The following is a 16589-nucleotide window of genomic DNA, read 5'->3' as shown; positions in this document are numbered from 1 at the left end:
CTGGACAGCAGTGGCACTTGGTCAGCTGATGTCACATCAAATTATTTACATCCTACAGCTTGGGACAGCCAAGCCCCAGTGGGTCTGGCTGGGGCAAAGTTTGCAAGCACCAGTCTGTTGGAAAAATCCACCCAACACTAAAGGCAATGTGAAAATGAGAATATAGTATCTTATGCAAAATTATTAGAAAAGAAATCCTGTCATAGTCTCCCATTTTCAAATGAAAAGTCTCACTGAAGAGGAACAGAGCAAGAGCACACAGTGATTTGTGAACTTCCCAAACTGCCCACCTGGTAGGAAAGCTGCACTAAAGCCAGGATTAAAAGCAAAACTTCCAAGGTCACCACCACCACACAGGCACAAATCATGAAACGCAAACATGACAGGCTGAGAGAAGTGAAAATTGCAACTCAACAACAGGCCAAGACCCCCCCAACCCCCCTTTCAGATCCATACTGCTTTGTTGGCAAACCCATCTGAAGGATCACTTCTCTGAAATGAGAATATGCAGAGAGCACAGATCAGCAAATCTCAGGACAGCCATGGGAATCAGAGTCAACCTTCAGGAGGTTTAATTCAGGCCCTTCAGACTTCATACAGACACGAGTCCTGCTGCCACTGTCAGTTCACCCATTTTTGTTGTTTTTCATGTTGCCAAGAACAGAGAGCTGTATTCTAAGACAATAATGACATGTTACTAATACAAATAGAGAAAATAGGAAGCTATGAAACAAATAATTAACTGTGATCTGTTATTTACATAATTATTGGCAGAAGTCTGAACAAGGAGTAAGATGGATTACTGCAGTTTTAGTTCAATGCAGCCTTAAAATAAAAAAAATTTAAAAAAAACTAAACAAAAACATAATCACATGCCAAGGCTGAAAGGATTTTGATTCCAGCTTGGGGTTCTCTGACTCTCCAAGCCAAGCTCCAAGCTCACTGCAGCTATTCTCCAGATAAACACTGATCCTTTCCCTCTGCTCTTCTGTTCAGCTACTGCAGTTGCTGGACACCAGCATAAGTGTAAGAAATGTCTTTTAAAAAAACCCAAAACAAAGAAACAAACAAAAAAATCCCTTAAGAAGATAATATTGCTCACCAATAACATAATCCTGATAAGTTCATATTGCTCAAGACTGAATTTAGGACAGGCAAGGCATGAAGATTTCTGTCCCCTCTCTAAAGCTAAAATTACTTTATGATTTCAGTTGTGGCAGGAAATCAGTTCTGGAGAAGGAGGATTGCTACTTATCCCCTCCAAATCAGAAGTACAGAATTGGTGGGAGTACCTATGTTGTTCCATTGCTGGCTAGAAGGTTCAGCCTGACAGAAGAATTCCATTCCTTACTCTGTCATTTTACATAGTGAGAGATAATGTGGTGGTTCCAGCCATGCCTTGTGCAGAGGTTTCCATGAAACACACAGCACCATGAAGAGTGGAAATAGCCACCAGAGCATCCTGAACAACTCATTCAAGAGCCTTCCCAAAGAAACCTTCAGCCACTCCTGACTGGTGACAGGTCCAAAGTCACAACCACATCTACATCTCTTCAGTCAGCCAGGATCCCTCACATTCTCATCCTCCTGATTTTTTATTAAAAAAAAAAAAACAGGAGCAAGGGTATTAGTGCTCCCACCCTTTCACTTCCTTTCCCTGCAACCCTACAGAAATAGCTGGGTTACATCAGACGAAAACACACACAAAATAACAATGAAAACAGATGTGGCAAGAAAAGAAAAGCCATGCATGAGATGCCTGCTGTGCTTGGCAGTTCAGCAGTTCTCGGCAGGTACTCGTCCAGTCGATACATTGCAGGGTGAGATGCTTCACAGCACCGAAGTCAAAGGGGGCATCTAGTAGTTAAGAACTCAGTAGTAATGACTGGGGGATTGTTGTGTGGTTTGGGTTGTTTGGGGGTCTATTTCTCTTATTTTGCTCCAACCTGTCTCAGATATGCCTCTTGATTTTCTGACCAGTTCACAAAAAATGCAATTTAAAAGGAGGTCCATGCCAAGATCTGTACTCAAACTTCTCTGGAAACCATGAGGTGTTGTTCACCTCACTTACACCTCTCTGGGCTCTGAGCCCAAGCCCATTTTGCTCAGCTCCCATTAATTTCCGTGGCCCCTTAGGCACCTCATGGGTTCTTTGTAGAACTCATTTTGCACACACATTATTTTTTCTAGAACACCCATCACCCTACACCCATAATGCCAATTTCCACAAAAGTCTCTCAGCCAGAAGGGCATCACCCTCCTTTGCCCATTTCCAACAGACATATTAATTCTTTCTCCTGTGACACTCTTCATGTTTGGAAGATTCTGTTTGTAAACTCTTGTTGAAAGCTGCCTTTTTCTTTCCCCAAATCCCTCCCCACCCCTTGGCTGTACTGCCTACCAAAAATCCCATCTGCTCATCTTCCAGGGCCCCTCCCACCGACCAGTGCTGTATCCTGTGTCCCTCTGACTCTCCATCCTTGACCTACAGCTCTCTGATATATCTTGGAGATATGGAGATAGATGAGGATTGTAAATACTTTGGGTGCACCACCTTATTCCATAGAAGCTGCACAACAATGTCCTGGTCTATAATACACATCAAGCAATGATGATGAAAACAAGCAACTCAGAAGAGATCTCTGGAGTTCCTAATTTTTATCTGTCAAATAAAATCATGGTTTCCCACTGAATCTCCTGAAGAGGTACCAGGAGCTTTTCCCTGTAGTTATAAGGAACTTCAAGACCTTTACAAACCTTACTTGATGTAGGTGATACATTATAATACCTTTTAACCACAAGTTCCTCAGCAATTGAAATACCAAGCAACAGCTATGGGATTTTGTATTAAAGGAAAACTCACCAGCCTTTAACAATGTCTGTTCAAATTTATAACCCACCATGCTACATCACCAGCAGCTTATTTGCTTCTCATGCACAGTGTACCAGAAAAAATGAAGAGTAAATGTTCTCAGTTAGTCCCATTTATTATACAAGTTGAGTGATAGAATTTAACCCTATTGCAGCTTGGTATGGTACTTGAAAAGTCTGAAGGAATGATTACAGATTTCCCACACTTTTGACCAGAGAAGCTGTATCACAAAGCTGGTATTGACAGTCACAGAGATCAAGGGACTAATAAGATCATTACATTATTCTTAAGAACACACTCAATATTTATGAGTATATTAACTCCGTGTAATAAAGGCCACATTCTCTGGCTGTGATGACTTGGATGCTTTGGGGATAAAATTAATCAACATGCATGAAAGAGGATCTAAGAGTCAAACAGGAAAATCTGCACATAATAACAAAGATAGTTAGTATCTGGCAAACCTACAGCACAAGGAAGAAAAAAATACTATGATTAAACATAATAAGACTTCACTTGAAATGTAAAATACTCTGGAACAAATCCTGCCAACTCGCATAAGAAGCAGCAAACAGGAAGCAGCAGCCTTTGCAATAAAGCCCATCACACAGTGAGAACAGAACACTAGAGAAGAAGATGCTACAGCACAGTCCCTCTCATTGTGCTGCAGAGTATTTTCTGTCTCCTGCTTTTGAAGTGCATGAGGTTCAAGTCTAAATTCTGCTCCCAAAGCAAGACTTGTTGAATTTTGAGTCAGTAGCAGGTCCCTGCTGCCCAAGTAAAATACTGTCATCATTTCACAAACTCTCTCATGTGTGAGCTGGCAGCACTACTGGCTCAAGTGCATTCTGTCAGTGTTATTTCCACTATTTTCCAGCACTACAGTCTTTCCAGAGCTGTGTCCTGGGTGCTTGCACTGCCCCTTCACACTTCCCTCCCTGAAGCTATAAGCACTGAGCATAGTCTTGTTACAAGGGGAGAAGGGGCTCTTTTTATCCCATTCCATGTGAATTCTCCGACTACATTCCCTAAGAAACACTCAATGGGGCACTGTGTTACTATCAGAAATGTGAGCTCACAAGCAAAAAGAAGCAGCTTTGGCTCACAACCTCTTGAATGTCTTTGCACTTGGGAGTCAGTGCTGAACCTTTCCTAACCCTTCAGCTGGAGTCTGTACTACATAGTTGTAAACTTGACTTTCAACTTTCAGTGATCATTTGCATATATGTATCTTCAAAGAATGGCATTTGATTTGCAACTATGTGTTGTAATGAGAGGCTAATTAACACAAATACAGTTATTAGCAAGTTGCAGACATTTAAGGGACAAAACCAGCAGACCAAAGTCTGTGACGTACTGTGTGACAGGGATGGAGAACCTCAAGGATGAACTGATACCAGCCAAGGCTGTCACTAACTCCATTACCACAGGCAAATCCCCAACATTCTGCAACTTGGTTTCCCCTTCTGTAGTGGGATACTGAGACTCATTTACTTTGCTGGGTAGTTCTCCAGCTTAATTAAATCGTTACCTTTAAATTAAAGCACTACAGAAATGCCAGGAAGTAGCATCTGAATTAGAAGGTGGAGGTGACACCCTAATGAAGCAAGACGATTTTCATCGTCAACAGCAGGCACAGTAAAAGGTCACCCATGGTATAATTGTGAAACCACATTCCAAGCTTCTGAAAATAAGATGACTTTTCCCAAAACTTCATTAAGGAATTAGATATGTCCCAGCATCATGGGATGGCTGAAATCCTGCAGTTTCACAGGAAATCTACAATGTTTTCATTACTTTTGTTTTCCCTTTTTCTTTACTTGTTTGCTATCCTAATAGCAGCGAAATATCACAGCTTTTGAAAGAATGCTTTTTCCATGGGCAACTGTTTTCAGTATGATCAAAGATCCATTAAGAAAATTGCAGAGGATCATTTCCCTTCAAGTTAGTAATGCTCAGCATTGAGTTTTCAATCTTTTCTTTATAAGAGCCACAGTAGAGGCACTCTCACTTTATGTCTGGGACAGCTTCTCCCATATATCAGTATATTTCAACATACTCCACATGCACTGGAAACTTCTTTGTAAACATAAGGACCTTATTGAAATACCCACTACTGCTGTGCAGACTTTATTTTCAAGTACTGGAAGAAACTTATTCTTAAACCTTAAGAAACAGGCCAATCCTCAGTGGAGGCCCATTTTCATCATGTATTCCCAAAAAAGCTGCAAACTTAGTGTCAGGTGTGAAGCTGTATGCCCTGTATCTTGGAAACTGCACTCAAGCTCTGTCCCAGATACCAAAAGGGCATATCCCATCATAAACTCATTTAGTCCTTACTGGGAAGTCATTAAACCAAAACCAGGAAAACAAGCAGCTACTTCCTTGTGTGTTGCACTTGAAAAAAAGATTACCCAAAACCAACTCATTATACACAATGTTTATGTGTTCAGAGTGTAAACACCAAGAAATAACACATTTGCTGTTTGCTTTGTAGCAATGCAAAAAAGCTTTTACTTTTAAGGGCAAGATATGCTATAGTACTGGCCAGTCTAGTTATTTTTATTATATAAGATGCTCGTGCATTGACTGGGTACCTACTGTCCAGCTTCTGTGAGGATGTGTTAGAAAATAGTGGAAGATACTCAAGAAATTACATCTGGAAATAACTCTGTATATGATTTTTTTCCTCAGTAAATAAACACTTACTTGCATATACTTGTTTTATATATATATATATATATATATGCATAAATGCACACACTAAATATATACTTGCTTTTTCTTATCATTTTTGGAAGACCAAAATGATTGCAACCAAGTTCTCAAGTACTTGGAGTATCGTGCCCAAACAGCTGAATACTCTGTTTGCTTATGTCTGTCTGTCAGCTGCCTGCTAATTGCCTTTGAGGCCACTGACCTGCCTTTGACTAAATTTGACAGCAGGAAGAAGTCCCAAAACTTCCAACACTTTCATTTAAAAAAAAAATGGTTGGGTAGATGCAAGACTCTTATAAGACAAGAGAAAGGCTAATGACAAAGGTCAGCTATTATTTGACATCAGAGAATCCACAGCAGGGATCACCCCAGAGACAAATCCTCAGGAACCAGTTTCCATTGGTACAGCTGCTCCTCTGACACTTGTTTCAAATAGAGCTGGAACCAGAAATTAATTCCAGTTCTCACAACAGTCCACTGGCCTTAGGTAAATCATAACTTCTGATGCTACTTCCCCTGTCATAATGTGGCTGGTGTTAAAATCCCTTATTATGTTGCTGCAACAATTCGTATTTGAAATGTACTTTGAAGGTCTGGAGAGTTGTATTTACTAATTATTACCTGTCTTGAGACATGAGCTGAATATTCAAAGTGCTAGCTTGATTCATCTGCAAGTGCACATCACATAAGCATGTGGTATGAACTAAGACTCAAAATACAAAAGTAAAGATTACTTTTAGAGAAGACTTTATAATCAAGTCAGTTTTGAGCCCAAAACATATAATTTTTATTACCACAACTCTTCCATTACACTGGATTTAAATTAATTCATGCTTTAGATTAGCACTTACATATAACACCAGTTTGAAAAGTAAATATCAATTGACAGAAGACAAAAAGCCCATGCAAAGTTTGATTCTGTCCCCAAAGGCAAGTCTGATGTCTGAGATCTTAAACCTTTTGATATCAAACTGAATGCTAATAGATAAGTTCCACAGGGCAGGTAATGAGCACAGTAATATCAGAGCTTGTCCTAGAAATACCAGCAATCACAGCACTGGGTTTGGCAATACCACATTACGGTAGGCAGGGATTTTTATCTTTTGCTTAGTCAGGCACCTTCCAGCCTTTCCAGAAAAGAAAATGCTTTCAGTTCTAGCAGGCAGAAAAATCAGATGGCAAAGGTCTTGGTGGAAGTACTAGAGCAAATAAGTGAACTAGATGTGTTTTGCTGTTTTTTTTTAAGAATTCATTTAAGAGAAGAGGAATAGCTTCCTAAAAAGGAAACTTTCCATGCATTAAAGGTGCTTTGTAGTAAAACTCTACTTAGAGATGTCCCTATTTGAGGGCACACTACACTTTTCTTCAATAATAACAGGTTAACCTTGTATCTTCAAGCTCCCTTCTGTAACAGACTGACTACCAGACAAGTACTCAATATCTCCCAATACTGGCCTTTATGTTTCCCAAAGGAATAAGCCACATCTGAAAAGAAAAAAAAAAAAGCCACAACGGTGCCAGATAAATTTTCCTTCTAATCCTCCCCATCTCCCTACTTCAGACAAAATAAACACAACCTGGCCACCTTATTCTGACAACAGTGACTTAAATTTATGTCCCTTGCAGTCTATCACTGCCCTACAAACATATATTATTTTAATGTAGTATAAACAAATATCAGATTTGCTTAACACCACATTGAGTCCTAGTGATTAAAATATATATATGCATAGAGAAAAATTTATACATGCACAAACCCCTTTGTAAGCTCTGAAGATAAAATTATCAGTATTGCCAAACAGAGAATATGTATTATATTCTAATGACATGAGACAGTTGATTATCAACAAGCCTACTTCATTTCTAATTAGAAAAAGTTCAGTGATGATTTTCCTCCCTGCTGTTATTGCCTGACTAGAATAAACAGGGAGTCCTCTCCAGGGATGGCACAGTAAACATCCAGACATTGGCTTTGGAGCTGAGCTTCACAGCAGTAGTAAGTACTGAGGAACATAGTGGTTCACACAGTACGGCTGGTCACACATCCACCAGCGCATGATTTTAAGTGTTTACCTCAAGAAAACCGAGCTTTGCAAAGTGCACTGCAGCTGCCTAGCTACTCCTCCTGCGCCCGCTCCTGCCAGCTCTGCTGTCACCTGCTCGGGAGTTCTGCAGGGAAGGGACCCTCCTTGGCACAGGGCTGAAGGGCAGCCGGGTGTTCCAGGCTGGACGCACTCCGCAGAAACAAAGCAAAGGGGATTTGCTTCGCTGCGATTTTCACCCAAGGACACGCCGCGCTCTCACGCCTGTCTCCCCCCGTTTGGGAGCCCGTGTCTCTCCGGCCGCAGCTGCACCTGTCGCCCGCAGCGTTCACCCCGTGCCGGGATCGATAACGCGTCTGCCATCGCCCCCGAACCGCGCCGAGCGCCCTCCGCTCTCACCGCGCTGCAGACACCGCTCCCTCCCGAATCCCATCCAGCACCGATTCCGCCATCGAGCCCAGACAAACAAAGGGCGCTCCTCTTATTTTCGGTAAAATTCAGACAAACTAGAGAACAATACCGGAGGGGCCGCACAATGGGCACCGGCCGCGCCGCATCCCTCACGCCATCCCTCCTCTCCAGCCCCGGCGCGGCGGGCGAACCCCGCTGACCCCGGGACAACCCTGGGGACGGCGGCGGCTGCACCGTGCCCGGGAAGGGCTGTCCCCGGGCAGCGGGGGATGCCCTCACAGCCGCGGGGTGCACTCACCTGCCACCGTGTACCGGTCCAGGTAGTTGAGCACGTTGCCCACACTGAGGATGCCGGCGGCCGCTACCCGGGCCCGGCCGAGGGTCGGCGCCTTGCGGAGGGCGGCGGGGCGATCGGGGTGCTTGCCGGCCGCCGGAGGATTCATCCTGCCCGACAGGGTCTGCACCTCGCCCTCGGCGCCCCGGCCGCAGCAGCCCCGCTCGCCGTCCTCCTCCTCCTCCTCGTCGCCAGCTCGGAGCCGCCCGCCGCAGCCCGGGCTGCTGCCGGAGGAGCCGTCGCTTTCCAGGCACATCATGGGCTGCGGGAGGGAATCTCGGCGTGCGGGAGCCCGGGCGGGGAGACCGACGGACGGACGGACAGACGGCCGGAGAAAGCGAGCGGAGCGCGCTCAGCCCCGCATCCCCCGGTCGCCCCGAGCCTGCCCGGGACAGGCCGGCCCTGACAGCCCGGGCGGAGCCGGGGCCGGTGGGGCGGCGCCCGGGGAAGGCTCCGCCCGTGCCCCGCCCCGCCCCGCCGGCCGTGAGCGCCCCGCCCCAGCGGCCCCGAGGGGTCGGTGAGCCCGGCCCGGGGCAGCCCAGCAGGGCGGCCCCTCAGCCGCCCTTGAACCGGCCCTTGCAGCTGCCGTCTCAGCCGTGCTCTACACCGGCCCTTCAGCCGTCCACGGAGCAGCCCGTAGGGGGATCCCCTCAGCCCGCCTCAGGGCGCCTCCTCAGACCGGTTCCGAGAGGTCCGTCAGCCGCTTCAGGTCGGCATTTCATCTGTTTTCAGTGTCCCTTCAGCACCCCCCGAGGTGCCCTGAGGGAATCCCTCAGCCCGGCCATGATAAGCGGTTCCTCAGAAAGCTCAGCTCGGCCCTGAGGGGATCCGCCCTCAGCCCAGCCCAGCCCAGCCCAGCCCGCTCATGAGGAGGTTTTCCCTCAGGTGGTCCCCTGAGCCCGGCTGTGAGGGGGTTTCCCCTCAGCCCGGGGGAGGCCGGCTCTTACCTACCCAGCATCACCGGCGCAATGGCTCATGTCATCAGCACTGCACAACAACAAGCTTCAAACACATGGGTGGGCGGAAGTGTGGAGGTAGCTGGAAAAAAACAAACAAACCCACCAAACAAAACCAATGGCTCCAGCACTACCGGCTTGTACCCAACAATGAACTCCATGTGGGCTGTGGGGGCCCACCCTCAGATGTGTGTTTTAAGAATAAATCTGTACAAAAGTTCTCCTTGGCTATCCTGAGTGCCCAGAGCTGTCTCCGGTCACACGGGCTGGCAGGGAAGGGACAATGTGATGCAGGGCGAGGGCTCGCTGGGATGTGCCACCGACCTCACAACTTCCTGCTTGGCCCCAGATGATTTTCCTACTGCACAGAAGTAGCTGCAGGAACAACACACATCTTCAAAGGAAGTAAAATTGCTCTGGAGTTCCCCCCACTGCAAACAATTCCATCCCGCTCCCTATAAAGTTCCACCTTTGAGCTAAGAACGGCCAAGAAACATTTAATTTCAAAAGGAGAATCTTCAAAGACATAAAAGTGTTCACAACCAGAGTGGCTCCAGCCTGTCATACCTGTCATAAAACTACAAAAGGTAACTAAAACCAGAGAAATAAAAAGACTGCTGGAGAGCCAGTGCATGTCCAAGAACAGCGTGTTACAATTTCAGTTTTCTCTCAGTTTGTTGATCTCACTTAAGAAAATGTGATTAAAGCCTTTGTCTCTCAGGTATTTAAACAAATCCCTGCTGTGTTTCTCTGTGCTTGCAGGACGGCCCGTGTGTGTGTGCTCAGCATACCTGGCTGTGTCACACCCTGCCCACCAGTGACAGCAGATTCAGACTATGCCAGAAATCTGGTGAGATACCACCAACATAACTCTCAGGATGCTACCAGAGAAAAGGGCACCTTTTGGTGAGTCAGCTGCAATTCAGGGCTGTTTGTGCAACACCCCTGAGGAAAGGAGCAAACACGATTTCCGGTGATACATGGCACTCCCAAATAGTGAGAGGTGACATTTTAACATTGGGAATGGGTCTGCACAGAGTTTCAGAGTTCATTTCAGTAACACAAACAACATATCTGGTTTAATGATAATGTTCAAGTTGACTTATTGAAGTCTAGGGGATAATTTTTTGCTCCATAGCAGCATCTGCAGTTCAGATGTGACTATATGGGAATAGTTATCTTGGCAAAAGTGTTTGTTCATGTCCCCACTATTTTCAGAATTCTAGTAGTGTACTTAATTTGGTTAAGTTACAGTGCTCACATGTTATATAGCCCAAAAGGAAACACAAAAAACAAACCAACCAACTAACCAAACAAAAAAACAAACCAACCAAAACCAACAGAAAATGGTGGAACTATAAAGAAGAAAAAGAAAGAAAAAAGGAAAGGAAGAAAAAGGAAAAAAGAAGTAAAATGGCTTTACAAGGACCACTCGGCTTGCCCAGCAGTGGAGGCAAAACTCATGGGTTTTTTGACATATCAGGCACTAAACACAGCTGAACTGTGGGATCAAGATGTTCCACAGAGAGCAGCCAAAGTGTCCAGGAGCCCTCAGATACAAATGGTCTGCTCCACAGTCTATTCTACTCCTTGCTATTGGACTATCACAGTCTGTTTTCTCATTGCTTGGTCTACCCCAGGCTCTGCACACAGAAAATAATGTTCAGAGATGTCAATGACTTTAAAAGGTAGGGTAAAATTAGACCTTAGTCTTTTGAGTCTGATGGTTCTCCTGAAAGCAGCTAAGAAAGCACAGTTTTCTTAAGGAATGGTTGTTTAATTTCATTTTTTCTTTTCATTTAACCAGTATTAAGAACACAAACACAACTAACACTGGAGCCATGGTGGCTTAATGTACATTAGAATAACTGCCTAAAAAGACTATGGAGTGACTACTTCAAATCTCCTCAATTCCAGCAAATCCCCAAGAAAAGAAAAATCATCCCAAACACCACCTTACTATTAAAGGTCAACATACGTGTTCCAAATTTCAGGCAGACTTCTGATGGCCATTGGACATGGAGCAATGCAGGACCAAGCTGAAGGAGCATGCAAGAGCATCCTTTTATTTCTGATGCAGAGAGAGCTTTCAGCTCAAAGACAACCACAGATACAGCCCAGAGACATTGGTTGGGCAGTGAGTTACGTGGACACACAGGGTCTTGCAGCCAACCCTAACACCTTTAACTGTACATGGAAAACTCACAGGAGATGCCAGAGCATCCATGTCATGAGATTTATGTTAAGGGAAAGCAAAGGGAACTAGAAAAAGTAAAATAGAGAGGTCTTTACTGGCAGGATGAATCATAATTGAACTGCTTTTAAGAGGAACAGCATAGATTCTAGCTCAGAGACATTGCTGTTACAGGGTGTTGAGAGGCAGGTTGATTACACTGTGCAAGTTCTAACACGGGGAGAAAAATGCCAGTTTTAAGAGCTCTAATCAAGGGGGGAAAGGCATAGCAAGAACCAGAACAATGCTTAGAGCTGGAGTTAGAAAAATTCTAATGAATCATCTGGTTCACATTTGTTACAGAATGATTATCCTCTGGAACAAAATACTAAAGAAGAAGTATATTCTCTATCCCTTTATGTTCTCTGATCCAGGTTTGATTGCCTTTCTAGAAAGTGCATTATTGAATTCAACATGAGCTACTGCACTCCTTGCAGGGAGAATGGGCTGTAATTTGATGATACAAGAGGTCAGGCTGGGTGGGTTAAAGTCCTAGCCCTGAAGATACCTGTTCTTAGTCTGTTTACCAAGCACACATTTTCTGCACCTACCTCAGTCATTAGCTTGATCTGAGAACAGCCCCTAGGAAAGCACATGACAACCACCTGGTCTTGAAATGGTGACTGCAAAACAGAGTGTCTGCCTAGCCCAGGTGATAAAGATGGACAGCATCCTCTGAGGTACTGGGGATACTATATTTTGTCTAAAAGCTAGGAATCTCCTTCATACTGGGATCACTACCAAGAGGTATGTGGATACACTGAAAAGCAAGTCTGAGCTCAGCTAGCTCATCTTCCTGTTTCTTCCACATAATACACGTTATCTCTGCTCCAGAATGAGCCCTGGCCAGTTCCTGCAGAATCAAACTAACAGGCATTAGTAGGATTTAGAGAATTAGCAGCCTTCCTGGTCTCTGAAAGCCCCTCAGCCCATACTCCATTGCTGTCTGGTCCCAGTAGCCACAAACACGATGCTGAGACCAAAGCAAACCAGGCACTAGTCCTGTGCTGAGGGAGCTTGCAGGCATCTGGCTGCATATTCTGTGAGGAAAGAACAGACTCACTTGTTAGTCTGCTCTCTCCAGGGCAGTCAACAGAGAGTATCTCTTCAGGGATTATTTTCTTCCTTTCAGTATTTTGTTAGTATCCTAAAAGCTTGAAAATGTTTATTTTAGTTTATCCCAGTCTGCACTTATTGATTTTTCCTCATCTTCAGAGTTCTAGAGAGGGTCAGTAGGAGCAGAAGTGCTTCTGTTTGACAACAGAACTTATCTTTGAGGAAACAAATCCACATTTGCCAGTGTGCCAATATTAACTCCAGTGACATAGTGCAGTTGCTGATCCAGGGCTGTTCCTGGCCTGCAGGAAGCTTATGACCAGACTCCCACCTTCTCTCCCAGGGGAACACGGCTGTTTGCAGAGAAGAATGGGCAGTTGGACCACCTGTGGAAGGCAAGACCCAGATGTGATCTCTGTTGATAACCAGGCTGAACCTTACCTAGTTTAAGCAGTTACCACAGGCTGAGGAACTGGACCATCAAGAGAACATCACATTGCCCTTCTGGAAATAATGGAAATTAGCCTAGCTTGTTTCAAACCCAGTTTTCTTATTCAGTTAATAAAAATCTTTGGGAGAAAAGCCCCACATTTTTGTCTTCAGAAAGTCACAACAATCTCTAAACCAGAACTGTCAAAGGGCTGGAGTCTCCCTGAAGAAATGCTTTACCCAAATGGACACCAGTGTAGCCACTACCATTATCAGGAGCAGTAACTGCATACAACAGTCTAACATGTTCAACTGCAAATAATTATGACTCAGTGTTATTATTGTCCTTTTCCTGTGTTTTGCTTTATCTGATTCAAAATCGGAACTCAAACACAGACACACAGACATACACAGCTTCTCACTTAAGAAAAACAGAGCTACACAGAATAATATAATATAGAATACTATACTACAGGATCACAAGCCCCAGATTTTGGGTTATTCACATACAAGCCTTAAATTCCATGAAAAGTCATATCATCAGGTGGTCATCAAGGCTGTGAGGGCAAAACACAGGACAATGACACAACTGTCTCTAGCCCTGTGCATTCTTAGGCTTCAAACAGATTGCAGCTCTGCAGAACAAAAATCGCAACCCTGCAATTAAACACCTACATTCCCATTATGCCCATGGTTATCTCATGGCTTCTTTTTTCTTCACAGATTTCTCAGCTGAATTAATCTGTGTTACTGACACTTGATATTACACAGTAGCATTTACAAGCTCATCCAGCTCAGAGGTTTCTTGTGAGAGATGCTGTACCAGGGAGACTTGACAAGGATCAAACAGCCCTCCCAAAGCAGTGAAGGGGGATATACATTAACACATATCTTCATGTTTTCCAGAAGTCACTCTCTCAGACAGGCTCTCTACTCTAAGCTACCTCTGGAGACCGCCCTCTGGATCTCACTATTTCATGCATTCAGTGCTCACTGATGTGAATAACCTTCCGGTCATTTGAATCATCACATTCACATACAACACGTCTCACTGAGAAGGGCTCTGCACACTGACCATGGCACTTCCAGAACAAGTTCATTAAGCAAAGAAGATACAAACAGTGCCCCAAGATGCACAGAACTTTTAAGATCTCTGAGAAGCCAAATTAGACTTAATATTGAAAGTGCAGCAGTGTTTTAATTCCTTGAATTCAGCAGAAACATGATGGAGGCAAAGACAGTGAATCAAAAGCAAAGTCCATGAACAGAAGCTGGCATCCCCAGGCCCAGTTCTTTTCTGATCCTCACACTGTTGTGTTTAAAAAGATAAATTGGATGCAGAAGAAGCTGTTTTTCTATGAAAACATTTAGCTTTTGCAACAATACAAGCAGCTGCTCTCACTCTCCACTACAATTCCGCATAAATGCTGGAATATTTGTTTGTGAATCTTTCAGTTACAACATTTGTATAGTGTTCCAGGCTGCCTTCCATAGAATAGCTCATGCCAACCAAAACCAAATTAAAGGGAAAAAAACCCAAAAAAGCCCCACACCAAGAAAACCCCAAGCACTCCAAACAGCTCTGTTCACTCCCACAGGCAGTTGATACAGAAGGCAAACACTGCCACTGTCCTTTGTGATTTCTTAACAAAAATGGCCTTTGATATTCAGGTTTGTTGAATGCCATGATCCATCTCTAGAAGTCCTGTCCTTCATTATACTCAGAGGAATCTTAATGCTCCAAATAAATGGAGTTTGTGGTGTCACCTCAAGTCCCAGCAGGGACTACAATTACTAGTATGCCACATTTTTGGCAAGTTTTGTTCTGTTTGAATGAAGGATGTAGACTCTGAACTTCTGCCTCCGCCCACTGGTGGAGTCGATTCTGCAGATGGTAAGATGCATCTTTGCCTTTAGTCCTACTTCTCAGAACAGCCAAATACTTGAGGTCTGATTAACTAGCATTTAAGAACCCAGTGTGGAATGGATAGCTACAGAAATAGCATTCTTGCACTACCCCAGCATTTTAGGAAGAGACTGCCAGATCCATGTGGGAGCAGAGGAATCCTAAAACAATAAGAACAGACCCAGCAGTTACCAATTCATAAACAGCTTCCTGGCATCTTACAAAAGGGCTCAAGCCATGAGAAGGCAATTCTTGCAGAAACATTGACAGAAATGGTTCCACTGCTTTTCTTTGCCTGCATGAGGACAGGTAAAAGATACAGTCATGCAGAGTGGAGCAGGCTGGGACTCTAACAGCTCTATGTGGTTTACTCAATCAAGTTGATTTATTTCAAGACCAAATTTCCTCAAGCAACTTTGAAAATTCTGGATTAGTACTAGCAGCTCTAATTAGGACTGGGCATTCAGTGCCCCAGACATTGTAATGAAAGTTGCAAGTCCGGTCTCATAACATGTGCTTTATGTTAGTATCAGCAGGGTGATTTGAATTTATAGGGCTCTAAGCAGACTGAAGCATTTTCAGTTAAACAAAATACATCTATAACCTCATCACCCAAAGGGTCAGTCTGAGCTTTCTGAAGATGGGTTTATTTTATTTCACACTTAGTAATTTTCATGCCTTTTCAGCATTTACAGTGAAGCCATTTGGTTTACAATAGGATATTGGGAATGCAGCCCCCTAGACTACCGGCAAGTACATCCTGGGACTGAATGGCTGCCTACAATTCTGTGGGACAGGATTTGACAACCAGACAGACAGGATGGAAGGAACCAGCACCAGTTCCTAGTGGTTCAGCACTTAGTTCAACAGTTTCAAGCTCTGAAGGGCTCACTGGTGACTGATTCACTTGATCAAACAGAACAGAACACACAGAGGTTACTTCACTGGTGGGTTGCCCTGCCCAGCTTGTAAAGAGACCAAGAACATCTGTCAAAGAGCTCTTTGTGTATCACAGCAAATTCTGTACCATGAGCATTAAAATAAAAAAGAAAGAAAAAGAAAGGCAGTCCTTCTTCAAAGCCAAAGTGCTACTCCAAATTTAGAAAGCTGAGCTAGGTTTCTACCCAAGGTAGCAATGGTTGCAGGTACAAGTGAGATGCTTTGAAGGAATCACAGTTTGAATCAGGATCAGGGAGTTTAAGAGCAATTTGAGAAAGAACATTCAAATTATTCTCAGATCATTCATGCCTTAAAAGGAAAGAGAAAGAATGAGGTTCTCAATCCTCTGCCTAGGTAAGGTAGCATAGGGTAAGGGGTAGGTAAGAGGCACTTGAATTTACCTCTTATTGAATGAAGAGATAAGGGAGAGAAAAAAAAATGCATAGATACTAAGGAAAGGGATGTGTGCTGCCAATTACAAAGTTACCTGCCACTCATTATTAGCAGTTTGTACTTCTTAGTGCAAATAATCCTGTATCTTAATAAGAGAAGCTTTAAATTAGGCTTCAGTTTTGACACCAGAGGGAACTGACCACATAACTAAATGCTGGTTGTGATTTGTGTAGGTGTGCTTTTACTTGGGTCATCTTTCTTGTGTGCAAATATAATAAGAATATAGCCACTGAGTGCTTG

The 16589-nt window shown here is 44.0% G+C and overlaps 1 protein-coding gene across 2 annotated transcripts in view; it reads right to left on the bottom strand.

Moving 5' to 3' along the window:
* LOC102102569 (sphingosine-1-phosphate transporter SPNS2) overlaps nucleotides 1-8752 on the bottom strand; it is a 118091-nt gene extending 109339 nt beyond the window's left edge. For both annotated transcript variants that reach the window (XM_005525977.3, XM_088066066.1), the window contains exon 1: nucleotides 8342-8752. In XM_005525977.3, coding sequence (XP_005526034.2) covers nucleotides 8342-8636 — 295 coding nt within the window. In that variant the 5' untranslated portion in view covers nucleotides 8637-8752. The remainder of the gene's footprint in view (nucleotides 1-8341) is intronic.
* Nucleotides 8753-16589: the final 7837 nt, after the last annotated feature.

This window comes from Pseudopodoces humilis, chromosome 23 (assembly GCF_049639895.1).
Source record: "Pseudopodoces humilis isolate 2021_Gansu_Grassland_sample_001 chromosome 23, ASM4963989v1, whole genome shotgun sequence".
Lineage (NCBI taxonomy): Eukaryota > Metazoa > Chordata > Aves > Passeriformes > Paridae > Pseudopodoces > Pseudopodoces humilis.
Note: the sequence above shows the minus strand (reverse complement) of the source record. Positions and strands in the feature narration are given on the sequence as shown.